The sequence below is a fragment of the Podarcis vaucheri genome, assembly GCF_965113315.1.
Source record: "Podarcis vaucheri genome assembly, chromosome: 8".
NCBI lineage: Eukaryota > Metazoa > Chordata > Lepidosauria > Squamata > Lacertidae > Podarcis > Podarcis vaucheri.
Genome location: NC_138766.1, coordinates 35,825,129 through 35,838,597, shown reverse-complemented (window position 1 = coordinate 35,838,597; position 13,469 = coordinate 35,825,129). Strand labels below are relative to the sequence as shown.

At 45.0% G+C, this 13,469-nt stretch overlaps 1 protein-coding gene across 1 annotated transcript; it reads right to left on the bottom strand.

Moving 5' to 3' along the window:
- Positions 1-11,676, bottom strand: MRS2 (magnesium transporter MRS2). The gene is made up of 11 exons (XM_082235013.1): positions 11,396-11,676; positions 10,184-10,257; positions 8,672-8,708; positions 7,574-7,686; positions 6,166-6,339; positions 4,574-4,704; positions 3,456-3,572; positions 2,743-2,895; positions 2,330-2,447; positions 1,067-1,180; positions 1-478 (listed from the first exon to the last, which is right to left on the bottom strand). The coding sequence occupies exons 1-11, from the start codon at positions 11,598-11,600 to the stop codon at positions 368-370; spliced, it is 1,347 nt and encodes a 448-aa protein (XP_082091139.1). The 5' UTR covers positions 11,601-11,676; the 3' UTR covers positions 1-367.
- Positions 11,677-13,469: the final 1,793 nt, after the last annotated feature.

Below are 13,469 nucleotides of genomic sequence, written 5' to 3'. Positions count from 1 at the left end.
AAGTGTGAAAACCACCATTTACGGAACATACAGTAAGATTCCTGGATTGGATTTTGCATTCTTTGGAGGGAGGAAATTATTATTACCCATTTTCTTGTGTTCAGTAAAGATTAAACCAAACGGAATTTCCCGCAGGAGACATCAGATTAAAAGCACCTTCAGCTCCTCCAGCTGACTTGTGGAATTCTGATTTGCTACCGCGGTGCACAAAAGTCAACTGGACTCTTCTCTCGGAAAAGCTTCAGGTTTTGGTGGTCTCAGCTGCACATCTTTGGCATGTCATTAAAGGATAAATCCCTGCTACATTATTACAAGAGAACACAGTCTAAAGTTCAGTTATTGCAGGTCTACCAGTACTGAGGTCTGGTCAGTGGTTAGTCAGTGTGCTTCTACTTGACCCAAGGGGTTCTGTTTTAATATCGCTTTTAAATTCCACCTTCCCATTTGCTGGCTGAGTTCTTTTCAGCAGAGCTGGGATCTGTGGGAGAAGAAGAAGAAGATTTAGGATGGGAAAACAATCCAGTAGTCAGCACAAAAGAACTCTGAAATCCACTGAAGGAAATCTTCAGTGGTGTTACCTTGAAAGGTGACTCGGAAACTATAACTAATTCAGAATGAGGCTGCTGGACGGGTGACTGGGAGCGGCTGCTGGGACCATATAGCACTGGTTCCAAAATACCACCTACATTGGCTTCTAGTATGTTTCTGAGCACAGTTCAAAGTGACCTTTAAAGCCCTAAATGACTTTGGTCCTGTATACCTGAAGGAGTGCCTCCACCCCTGTCATTCAGTCTGGACGCTGGTCTTCTGGCGCGGTTCCCTCACTGCGAGAAGTGAAGTGACAGGGAATTTCCAAGACTCTCCAGGCAGAGCAGGCATCAAGACTTGGAATTTTACCCCTTATTTACTGCAGATTCTATTCTAGTCACTTCAAGGTGAACACTGTTTCACACTTCGGCCTCTGGCTGTTTCTTTGCAGACATGCACAGGGAAGAGTCTGAGAAACTGGCAAATTGGGGAGAGACGAAGGTAGTGGCAGTGTAACTTTCAGAAAGGTCCTACTCACCGGTGGAGGCATTGAAGTTTCCAGATGTCGCCCAAGAAAGGAAAGCAGACGCCGCCAAATTAGGCCGCTGCCCAGAAACATAATTCCTGTCACCAGCCAAAACATTCTGCGGTCCTAGTTAAAGTTGAAATGTATAGTTAACGATGCAAATCATTCTTTCAGAGAAATCGCAACTCTTCAAATATCACGTTATCTTATTTTCACCACTTTGAAAAAGCAAGCTATCCCCCAAGATTACACTTGTTCCAGCTGAGGGCAATTGGGAAGAGACCTTAATGCACAGCCTGGCAACTGGATTTACAAGCAAATTTGCATTCAAGGCTTAATGTGGGGTATGGGTAAAAGTAAAGGTAAAGGGATCCCTGACCATTAGGTCCAGTTGTGACCGACTCTGGGGTTGCGGTACTCATCTTACTTTCTTGGCTGAGGGAGCTGGCGTACAGCTTCCGGGTCATGTGGCCAGCATGACTAAGCCGCTTCTGGTGAACCAGAGCAGCGCACGGATACGCCGTTTACCTTCCCACCGGAGCGGTACCTATTTAACTACTTGCACTTTGACGTGCTTTCGAACTGTTAGGTTGGCAGGAGCTGGGACCAAGCAACGGGAGCCCACCCCATCGCGGGGATTCGAATCACCGACGTTCTGATCGGCAAGTCGTAGGCTCTGTGGTTTAACCCACAGCACCACCCGCGTCCCGGGCTATGGGTACTGTCCCCTGATTCACAGTGGGGTCCCCCCCACAATGGTGGGTTCCTCTCCTCTCCCCTAGGCTGAAGCTCCCAAACTAGCCAGAGATTTTGCTGAACGGGGGGGGGGGGGGAGGATGGTCAAGTGCCGAAAAGGAGCTGGGAAGTTCCTTTCTTTAGGCAAGCGCCCCCAAAATAAGTCACAGTAGATTGTACTGAACTTCTGTGTTTTCAGACCCCAGGCAAACCTTTCAGTCTGCTATGCATTTGATCTAGTTCACTCACTTGTAAAGCTGAAACACTTTATGAAATGCATAAGGATACTGCGCACTCATAAAACAATGCAATTTTTAAGCCCAATTAAAGAGAACTATCTCCAACTGTTTCCTAAAGATGTGAGATAAACGCTGATTACTAGGCACAAGGCTTCACCTTCCTATTTGATATGGATGTAGATGAGAAGTTGCACATCCAGAATGAATGGTATATCTCATGCGATTCGTATACAATCAGAATTGGGAACTGTGTGTGGTTTCATAAGAGAAAAATGAAACTTTTATTTCAACAGTGCCTTACCTCTTCGAATGAAGATTCCAAGTTCATGCCGAAAGCTACTCCTATCAATCCGAAGAGGGAGAGGGAGAATGTGCCCATGGTCAGCTGCAAGTTCAGCCTCATCATCACATTGCGGTGGCTAAAGAGGAGCGAAAGGCTAGTTAGTATTTCGCAGATCCGAGGATCTCGGAAGAGTCTACCTCTTTTTCATCCAGAACCCAGACAGGTCTGGGAATTCAGATTAGAATACATGGAGTTACTTCAGATTTAATGAAATAACAAAACACATTTTATCGGCATAGAATTCAACTCATCTGTTCTGCTTGACAAGAAGGGAAGCTTCATAAACATAAACACCACCGAGCTCAAGTTTCAAATGCCCTCCAGAAGGTGCATCTAAAATTGTAGTGAGCAGAATCTTACATGCAGCTAACCTGTCTAAGTTGATAAAGATGATGCTTTCAGAATCATCAATCAATACCCGAAGCTCACGAGCATCATTGAGAAGATCTTCTGCCTGCCTGTAATAATTCTCCAATAGCAGCTCCATCTCCTCTGCATGGTCAATTCCAGACAGACTCTCCTCACTGTGAATAATAACAATAACAATAACAATAATAGATCTAATTAAAATGCCAGCATACCAAAAATCTGCAAGCTAATACCCTCCCAAGTGGAAGCCTAGACCAAAATTCATCTCCCACCCTAATTCCTAGCCTTTGGTGTCGGCGCACCATACAAAGCAATTTAAACCAAAGCTCATAATATATAGAGTATCTGTTCAACAATCTGAAGCAGCTGATAGCCTATAACTGGCTGTAAAGTTACTTTTAAGAAATAAAATATTTAGTCCACAATTGCAATAGTTGCCATACCACCTAGGCTGCTGACAAAACTATTTTTTTGCAACTTGGCGCCACCATAGCACTTGTTGACATGTCTGTTCTTACAAAAGCAGCAGCATTCTGTGCGGCTAGTCCTCTCCCAAAACGAAATGCTAGGAAAAAAGACATCTAAATGGTTTAGAGAGATGCAGGAAATGCCGCTTCCTATACCCAAACTTTCACAATGTTTATTTGGCTAATCCCATACATAGTCCTCGAATCCAAAAGCCTTGCCCAACGTAAGCATCCCAATGTATACTTACAATACTTGGGGGTCTGTCCATTTAGACAGGCACAGTTCTTCCAGCACTTCTTCCTCGTCTAAGATTTCCAGGAGTGTCTCTTTGAAAACTTTAAGATCTGTTTCTAACTCTGACAAGCTAGAAGCAAAGGAGGAAGAATTAAAAACCAACCGCTACCGCCAAGATGACACTAGAGTCAAGTGTCGTTTTGTAGGAGATCTGCATGCACCTGTGGACCTTTAGCTCTTGCTGGGATACAACTTCCATCACCCCCAATCTTTGACTATGATGTCTGGGGCTGATAGGTGTCCAACTATGTCCAGAAGGCTATAGGTTCCTTATATCTGCTTTAAAACCTAGAACACCTTTCCCCATATGAACCCTGCAAGTTCATTAAAATCTGTAGAAGGCCCTTCTCTAAGAGACCCTACTTTCAGAGGTGGAGCAGTTGGTGACCAGGAATAGTCTTTTCAGTGGTGGCCCCCGAGGTGCAGACCTACATTAGCATCAGTGATGCACCAGGTTCAAACTGTTTTCTTCCTCAGGTCTTTTAATAAAGGACCATTTCATAATGTAACTGTTAGTGGGGGTTTTTTTTAAAAAACACACACCAGCTTGCTGCTTTTTTATTTTCTATATTTTAGGATTGGGTTAATTTGGGTGGTTTTTTTTGTATTTCTTTTGCATTTTCATGGGTAACTTTGCGGACCTGCTTAGGGGGAAGAGGGTTTTGTAAGCATTTTCATTTATAAAAACAAATTATAAACAAAAACAAACAAAATGGTACCTCAATTCTACAAAGGATTTACATGCAGATTAAGTTTTGCTTCCACAGCTAGGCATAGTACACGCTCTCTTCTCCATCCATATTATACAGTCTTTTTTATCTTCACAACCATCATGTGAAGGAGTAATTTCCAGACAGGTTGCCAAGTTAGTATGTTGCAGCAAGAACAAGTTTAGGATTCCCCTTTTACAACTGCTGAGGATTTCAGATTTGGGACTTGACCCTAAAGCGCTTCCACCCCAGACCAGTAGTGTGCCTGTGCAAGATTCAACTATTGCATAGCTCAAAACTCAGGTTTTATACAGAAATGTCCAAGTAGGTCATTCAAAAGTGGGAAGGGAGTCTCTCTTACCTCTTTCCATTTTGCAATAGGACATGGACTTTGCTCCTATCAACAGATAAAAGCTTAGGGTCCACTAAAGCATCCAGGGTCTCAAGAATCTGAGGCTGCAGGTTGGTAAGTCTCCCGTGCAGGTAGCTGATCTAGATAACAACAGGATCCTTCATAAGAATCAAAACAATCCTTTTAGAATGTCTTGGGTCATTGAAGCCTCTTGCTCAGCAAAGCAGGCAACACAGTCAGACACTCCTGAAATCCCTGAAGCTGACAGGCATCCAGAAACACAAATACTGTAGCAAAGTATTTCTAGGGATATTGGGGACAAGTGCCCCAAAGAATATGATTAAACTATTTATGTATGTAACAACAGCTGCCAGAATCCTATATGAGCAACGCTGAAAGGAATAAAAAGTCCCAAACAAAGAGGAATGGATCGCAAAGCCAATGGACTATGCAGAACTGGCAAAGCTGGCAGCAAGAGTGCAAGACCAAAATGACGAACCTTTTATTGAAGAATGGAAAACCTTTTTGAAATACTTGAGAAAGAACTATAGTCAAATGAAATTGTGGGCAGGACTTGAATTAAAAGCAGCCGATTCAGAATGACAATAAATATAGCTAGAGGAAATACGTATTAGATATAGTCTTGACATACAACGCAGAATATGGGTGGGAACAAAAACACCATGGAGGTAAGCGTGGGAAGTCATCTTGTTTATTTTGTAAGAGAAACATATATTGAATTTGATGTTAATGTGTTTAAGCTTTCAAAATTGAATAATTTATTTTATTGATGGAAGTCAGCTTGAACACATGCACCCGTTTTCATTATTTAATAAAATAAGCCAGTTCGATCCCTTGGCTGCAGATGAGGCATGTGGTCAGGTAATGTGTCAGCCACTCACTGGCTAAGGTGCTGTGTCTACCATTTCATAGGTGCCCTGGGAGCCCTAGTAGCCCTAGTAGCTAACTGGAGGGAAGTGAAAACTCCTCCTCGTAAGGGTAATGGTATAGAGTGGAGACTTCTTTCCTTCGCCTCTGCCAGTTTAAAGCTACCAATCAGGGCTGCACCTGGCCAGCTTAGAGGCAGACTATGTTCCTAGTCAGCCTTCCTTAGCACTGTTAGAATTCCTGCTCCATGATTGCAGTCATGGGATTGGTGTCTATCACATGACGGTATATGTTTTGACTCCACCGAGTGGGAAGTGACAGAGACAGGATGTTTGTGTTACTGTGTTCCGTGAAGTGGGACTGTTGTCCTTTGTTCTTTTTCTCTTTGCTGTCTGATGCTAGAGAGGGAGACATGTTGCAGTGTGTGTTTATATGTAAATAAAGGAGATTAGCAAAAATGCTGAGTTCTGTTACGCATGATGCGCAAACTCTGCAGATCCCTAAGTGTGTTGGTGTCAGTTGGCTTCGGTCGCTGTGATGTTCGGGCTGAAGAAAGCTTTTGAAGCTCCCGAACGACTGACCAAGAGGAAGAGAACATGCCAACTGGGAATGTGTCTCTACCAGGGTTCTACCAGAGTGTAGGCTGAACTCCTGACAAGCACAATATCACAGCAAGCTATTACTCTCAGTACAGTAAACGCACGGGTGCTTACCCAGTACTGTAGTATTGCTTCGATAGCTCTGAATTCAAAGGGCAAAGAATATGTAACAAGTTGACCGTCGCCAGCTAGCTGAGGTGCCAGTTCCTGGAAGAGCCATTTTTCCAAGTTCAAATTGCGATAGTCTAGGATTAGGAGATACTCCGGTGTAATCACCGCCTTCAAAAACTGAAAGAAGCAGAGGATAAAATCAGTTGGGCTTTTGTATATTTGCAGGCTTTTCGGTTACATGGTGCCAACCAGCAGGGGCTCATGTGAGAGGGGCTGGTGCGGAGGGCAGTGGCACCCTCCCACCACTGGCAAGTTCATCAGAAGGGGGCAGAGTGAGGACTGAGGTCCTCCAGGTTGGAAGTGACAGCCCCACAGGTGTTGCTGTCTGGAGCTCCCCAAACCCTGCTGTTGCACTGCCCCATCCCAAGTGCAGCACCACCATCGGGAGGACATTTTCTACACTCTGCCCCCCACAAGACTGGTGCAAAGTCTGTGGAACTCCAGGGAACCAATCTAAACCCATATGCAAGCTTGTTCCATCATTAAGTTAAAACCGGAGGGGCGGGGATTAAAACCTGTTTTTTTGTGCAGGCTTTACATAGTGTTGGATTGGTTTTTTTTTGCTGATTTCCTGATAGTAGCAGATAAATGCAGAGCTAAATATCTGGTTAGTGTCTGGTTTCCTCCTATTGCTGCTGTTCTGCATGCTTAAATTTTATATGTTTTCTATCCCTTGTTGCTTTTACCTGTTTGTTTGTTTTTAAATAATTTCTGGTTTTATTTTAGATGCTGTTAAAAAAAAAAAAAGATGAGCCCTGAATTTCCTATTGTAGTCTGCTGTACATATAGTACCACTTTTTGCAGCTGGGAATTTAAATTATGAAAACTATTTTTGAAAGCAGAACTGCTCACACACCCCTCAACCTTCTCTCACTGCCCATGTAAACCGACAAATGTATAGAAAGAGAATCTGCCCAAATGACGCTGACATAAAAACGTCACAAATAGAGCAGGTTGGAAAAATGGAAAAATAGTGTGCAAGTTTACCATATTGTCTTACACCGAACATAACCAAAAGACTTTCTACAGTGGTACCTCGGGTTAAGTACTTAATTCGTTCCGGAGGTCCATTCTTAACCTGAAACTGTTCTTAACCTGAAGCACCACTTTAGCTAATGGGGCCTCCTGCTGCTGCCGGAGCACAATTTCTGTTCTCATCCTGAAGGAAAGTTCTTAACCCGAGGTACTATTTCTGGATTAGCGGAGTGTGTAACCTGAAGCGTATGTAACCCGAGGTACCACTGTAATCTGAACAACAACAAAAGAGACATTGCACGTTCTTTTGTATTTCATGAAAACCTTTAATAAAAATTCTTCTTTAAAAAAAATTGAATTGGTCAGGTGCACTTACTTCCATTCTCATTATAATCCTGTTGTTCCTGGGGGATACACTGACTTGATGCTGAAACCGCAGATCTCGCGCTTGGAGACTTAGTTCCTGATATAGCTCTGTTTTCTTTCTTTCTGCCAAGGAGGAGTTTATTAAAAAAACAACAACACAACGATGTGAAATGAGAACAAAGACCACAGCAGCTTCTCGAAGGCATCACTCCAGCAAGCACAAGACCCAGAGAAATTAACGGATCCAGAGTATGGGCTGAGTCCACATGACACAGACACCTTGTTGAAATAAAGCAGAATGGGATCCTGCTTGCAAACCCCAGGTCAGCCATGTTGAGTATATTGAAAAAGGTTAAGGGAACAATCTTATGCACAAGAAGCTGGCATAAAGCAAGCCGGGGTAAGTTAAGTTACTCCAGTAAGATCCAAACCATGTTCAGCCGTGGGGCTGCTGTTGCTCTGCTTAAGCCTGGAAGAGGGAAATCAACTCTTTAAAATAGTGTTCTATGCCTGGTTGCCAGGTCATTTGAGTAAGCTGAATGGGATCAGGATCCAGACCAGCTCCACCACCACCCCGGCCCAGCCCCAACCTCTTTTGGGGAACTTACACTGGCCTCGGCTAGCTGAGCCAGAATGAGCAAGTTACCACAGTGAATCTTTGGCTGAGCCAGAGATCCGTTGCATCTTAAGCTGCTCAGCCTGGCAGATCCTGCCACAGCACTGCCCTCTAAATAGATGAAATTACAGTGGTACCTCTGGATACGAATGGGATCCGTTCTGGAGCCCTAGTCACATCCTGAAGCGAACGCAGCCTGCGTCTGCATGTGTTGCAATTCGCTGCTTCTGCGCATACGTGTGGCGTCATTTTGACCGTCTGCACATGCGCGAGTGGCAAAACCTGGAAGTAACGTGCTCTGTTACTTCCGGGTCGCCACGGAGCGAAACCCAAAAATGCTCAACCTGAAGCAACTTCAACCCAAGGTATGACTGCATTTGTGGATTAGCATCCAGCAACCAAATAGAAAACAATCAACATTGCTGCATCGGCATGTCTTCAAAATGTCTAGCCTTTGTTGAGTTCAGAAGTAAAGACTAGAATTCCACCTACCGTAAAAGCTTATACCACCTTCTTTATCGAATTTCATCTGGAAAGAAAAAAGAGAGAGAAAAATCAGTACTGCCACATTCTTAAAAAAAATTAGGTAAAATGTACAGAATTCATATGATTTAGATGGCCATGCTATTTCTAGAGGCATTTCTGCACTAAAGAATTAAATATCCAGCTTAATTCATACCTTGGTTACATATATCTCAAGATGTATGCAGTCTAGGTATGCAGAACTGTGACTTTGCAGCTGCTGCTCAGCTCCAGCTCCCATCAGCCTCAGCAGCCAGCATTGCCAACTATCAGGAAGGATGGGAGTTGCAGCCTTTCATCAGCTGCAGGGCCACAGGCTCACCAGACCTGGGTGTGGTGTTTCCACCCCATGACCCAACCTTTTGAATATCCGTGAAGTAGTTCTAAGGTGAGAAATGATGATAATACGTCTTTCACTTTCGCAAGGCGCACGCGCTTCTAGAAGGCAGCACACTTTTCTCAACTTTGAACAAAGAGGGGAGACTGGCGACCACTGTGGAGTCTAATGAAAATGGGCGCTATTTACAAGTTAAAAATGCTTCACAAATTAATGTATAAGAGGGAATTGGAAACAGCAACAAAATGAGCCAGGCCCAAATCACTCCTGGGCAATGGCATCAATTAACTTTGTTGGTAGAACAGTCATTTCTGTGACGATTTTTTTCCATATGGCAATCCCACACATGCTTATAACAGAATAATAAAATTGCAGAGTTGGAAGGGACCCTGAGGATCATCTACTCCAATCCCCGCGATGAGGGAATCTCAACTGGATCATACATGACAGATGCCTATTCCATACAGGGATCAAACTTGCAACCTTGGCATTATCAGCACCATGCTCTAACCAACTGCGCTATGTTAATTGACGTTTAGTCCCCAGTAAGTGTTTGGGGTGTGGGGCAACAGCCCCAGTCCACCCATACATCTACTTGTTTTCTCTCCAATGTCTTTAAAAGGTAAAAGGGACCCCTGACCATTAGGTCCAGTCGTGGCCGACACTGGGGTTGCAGCGCTCATCTCACTTTGTTGGCCGAGGGAGCCGGTGTACAGCTTCCGGGTCATGTGGTCAGCATGACTAAGCCGCATCTGGTGAACCAGAGCAGTGCACAGAAACGCCACTTACCTTCCCACTGGAGTGGTACCTATTTATCTACTTGCACTTTGACGTGCTTTTGAACTGCTAGGTTGGCAGGAGCAGGGACCGAGCAATGGGAGCTCACCCTGTCGCGGGGATTCAAACCGCCAACCTTCTGATCACCAAGTCCTAGGCTCTGTGGTTTAACCCACAGCGCCATTATGCTTTCTTTCTTGTTCCTCTCTCAGGTCTCTCCTCAGGGTCTTCTTCCTTTAACTTCCCCTTAGTTTCTGGATGCCAATAACCAACTCTGCACCCCCAAAGCTGGCGCTTTGGGGGCATGTTTCACGTCCTTCTTCAGACCTGCCCTGCATCCCATAGTCACAACTGGAGGAAGTACTTACCACTGAAAACACTGGAGCCACACTCGCTAAAGTGGCTTGAGATACATCTGTAGTAAAGTGTCGAGACAGATCATCTGAAGGGGGGTGAAAAGAAGTTCAAAGTTGTAAATATTTGCTGATCTCATATATGTTCAGCAGCAAGCGCCACATTGATCATAAGTCACAGCTCATCATTCTTGCCAAGGTCAACGATTTGCATATTATTTGCATCTTTAGACTGCAAGACCACCACCGATTAACATGTTTGCAGTTCTTGATGCCAAACTAGTTCTCCATAAACAAACCAGGTTGGCTATTACTTCAAGGTTCGAGGAAAGTTATTTTATTTTTGTCCTGGGTAACTAATTAAAAAAAAAAATGAAGTTGGGGCTAGGAGTGTCAACCAGAACAAAGTTCCCAACTTCTAAAAACTTTTTTACTAATGCAACATGGAGGCAAATATAAGGGGGTGTGGTGCACGGACAAGTGTTTCATACACATTTCAATGCACTTCCCATGGGTGCTGGCCCATTTAACGTATTGCACCACATTTTGCGCACACTTACTTGTACTGTGTGTTTTAAAGGAGGGGCAAAATGTGCTTTTATAGTGCAATCCTCTGTATGCCTACTTAGAAATTAAGCCTTACCAACTCCAATGGGGCACAAGGCCAGGTAAGCATGTACAGAATTGCAGCACACTTGGGGCTCAGCGCCACAAACACAATGGGCCTTGCTTCAAGTATGGATACTTGCAACTCCTGTCACTTGTATCTGGCTCAACTGTCACGGTGCAAAGATGTAAACGAAGACCAGTTAACACCCATGTTCATCCATGCTGACCGTTTTCACTGGGCAAAGGGATTTCTAGGTCAAATTCCTCCAAGCGAGCTTCCTCACGCAGAGTAGTCTCCGTTTCATTCAGAGTAGCTGCACTGAAATGAATAACCGTTCACTAAGGTAGGTCCATTTGTTTCAGTGGGCCTACTCTTGAGCAAAGCTTAGCTGAATGCCAGTTCCACTATCTACTACAGTCGTGCGTAAAAAGGTTTTTGCTGAGCTTGGTAAGGCTGCGTGAGCCATTCGGACAGGAAAAGCCCTGGCCGGGCTTCTTCCTTCGGTGAGCAAGTCGCCCCGGAACTTCCTCCTGCGGGACCACGAACAAACTCGGGCTGCAAAGCCCCAGCATCCCCGGGCAGGACGGAGAACCTGCCTGGGACAGCGCGTGACTTACTTGCGCGCAGCAAGGTCCGCCTGCCCTCCGGCTCGAGCCGGCATTTCCCGGGCCTGCCGGCAGCCCACGCCGCGACATCCGGCAGGCAGCAGGCGGAGCGCCCTCTCTGCAAGAAGCGGCGGCTGCTGCAGCAGCAGATCCCCGGGGCGAACACGCGCAGCGCGACGGGCTGCAGCCGACGGCTCCACAAACGGGCGCACTCCATAAGCGGCGCCGCTTGGACGAGGGCCCCCGGCCGCGCTTCCACGTTCCTCGGGCGCGCAGGCGCTGCTTCCCTTCCGCCGGCGGCACACGTGGGAAGGGAGGCGCGGCCTTCGCGTTTGGGCTCCCGAGGCGGAGCTTCTGCACGGACGGCGAAGGGAGGGAGCCATTGCGTCGCAAAGAGGAGGAGGCTTTGGGTGGGGTGTGATGCGGAGATCGTGAGCACCAGAATCGGGGGAGCGGGGAAGCCCCTAGCCTCCGAATCAGGCCCCAAAAATGCTGCAGCATCATCATATTTATATTCCGCCTATCTGGCTGTGTTTCCCCAGACACTGGACGGCTTACTGCACATCTAAAAAACATAATAAAAACATCCAAGCATTAAAAACTTCCCGATGCGGGGCTGCCTTCAGATGTCATCTACAAGTTGTGTCGTTTTTTATTTCCTTGATATCTGAAGGGAGGGCGTTCCACAGGGAGGGAAATAGGCTGATATCTCATTTTGATCAACTACCAGTGTTTTTCTTTTATTCCAAATGGGTTTACGGTAAGCGCACTTGAACACTTGGGGGCGTTTTCCATTTAATGTACAATGCAGGTGAGAAAACGTGCATGAAAAGCAGTCCACATTCAGTGCTGGATTTACGTATAAGCTAAACACGCTATAGCTTAGGGCCCCACTCTCGCCCCCCCCCAAGAAATTTAAAGGGGGGGGAATGATGTACATTTCCAAAATATAAGATAAAAAACAAAATAAAACCTATATACAGCAACAGTGCTTTGTGTTGTGTAGGCTCCTATGATGTAAGTAATGGACCCCATCTGCTAGCCTGCTCCCTAAAATATCACTGGTTTGCTCATTTCTATATATAGGGTGCCTACATTCTGCATTGACTAGTTGCATGACAACATGTAGCATGCAGCTGCAAATGGCTTTACCGTTTAGGTCCATAAATTACCATATAGCATATATTCAACACAAAAAACAGCAACAATTTGTTGCTGACAAAGGACAGCTGGATATATAAAGGGCTCCATTACCTTCAGTAGCTCAGGGCCTCATCAAACCTAAATCCAGCCCTGGCTGCATTCATTATGGTCTGCCTACCTTGAGCCCTGCCTGCTCTACATTTCACAGAGTCAGATCATTGCCGCTCCGGCTTCAAATTTTGTCCTTGCGCTGACTGCGGGAGTCTTTCGCTGCCGTACCTGGAGATGCTGAGGACTGACCTTGGGACCTTTTGCATACAAAGTCTGCTTTCCTGCAGTCCCTTTTCCGAGCACTCACTAGCTGTTTTTTAAATAGGCCTTCTGTCTTCAAGGAGAAAGAGGGTGTTTAACAGAGGAGCTGGACTGTACTTTGCCTTAACACATAAACAACGGAGAAAACAATCATTTGTAGGATTTGTACATGAAGCTGAGACATGGGTTAATGTATTTATTTCAGGGTCGTTCGTAGGCTAAGTGGTTGCTATTGAAACAGGAAAGGATTTCCATGTGAATGTCTATGGTCTCTAGATGGAGAATTCTGAAAGATTTACAACATGAAAGCATAAAGAGAAGATTAAACTGTTTACAATATTTTCTGCACTTCCATCCACAAGACAGCAATATGAAGACAAGAAAAATGTCATTGAACAGGCTAATCAACTTTGGTCCATGTTCTCATGATCCTGGTTCAAGCCAGGGCTCTTTTAAATTTAAATTTTAACTTGTTTTAAATCCAGGGGTCAAGGAGTTTTGCACAGCACATCTTAATTAATGTGGCAACATTTTTGTCTTGTGACGCCTGACACACTGCCCAGCTTTCTGGATTGACTGGAATGCTCATGTTATTTCCCCCCTTTCATTTCTTTGCAATCAAAGCCATCCT

Coding starts and splice junctions, on each gene's coding strand:
- MRS2 (XM_082235013.1), bottom strand. CDS start 11,600: ATGGAGTGCGCCCGTTTGTGGAGCCGTCGGCTGCAGCCCGTCGCGCTG. Junction 8,709..10,183: donor TGGCTCCAGTGTTTTCAGTG/GTAAGTACTTCC, acceptor TTTTCTTTCCAG/ATGAAATTCGATAAAGAAGG. Junction 4,705..6,165: donor AAGCAATACTACAGTACTGG/GTAAGCACCCGT, acceptor GTTGTTATCTAG/ATCAGCTACCTGCACGGGAG.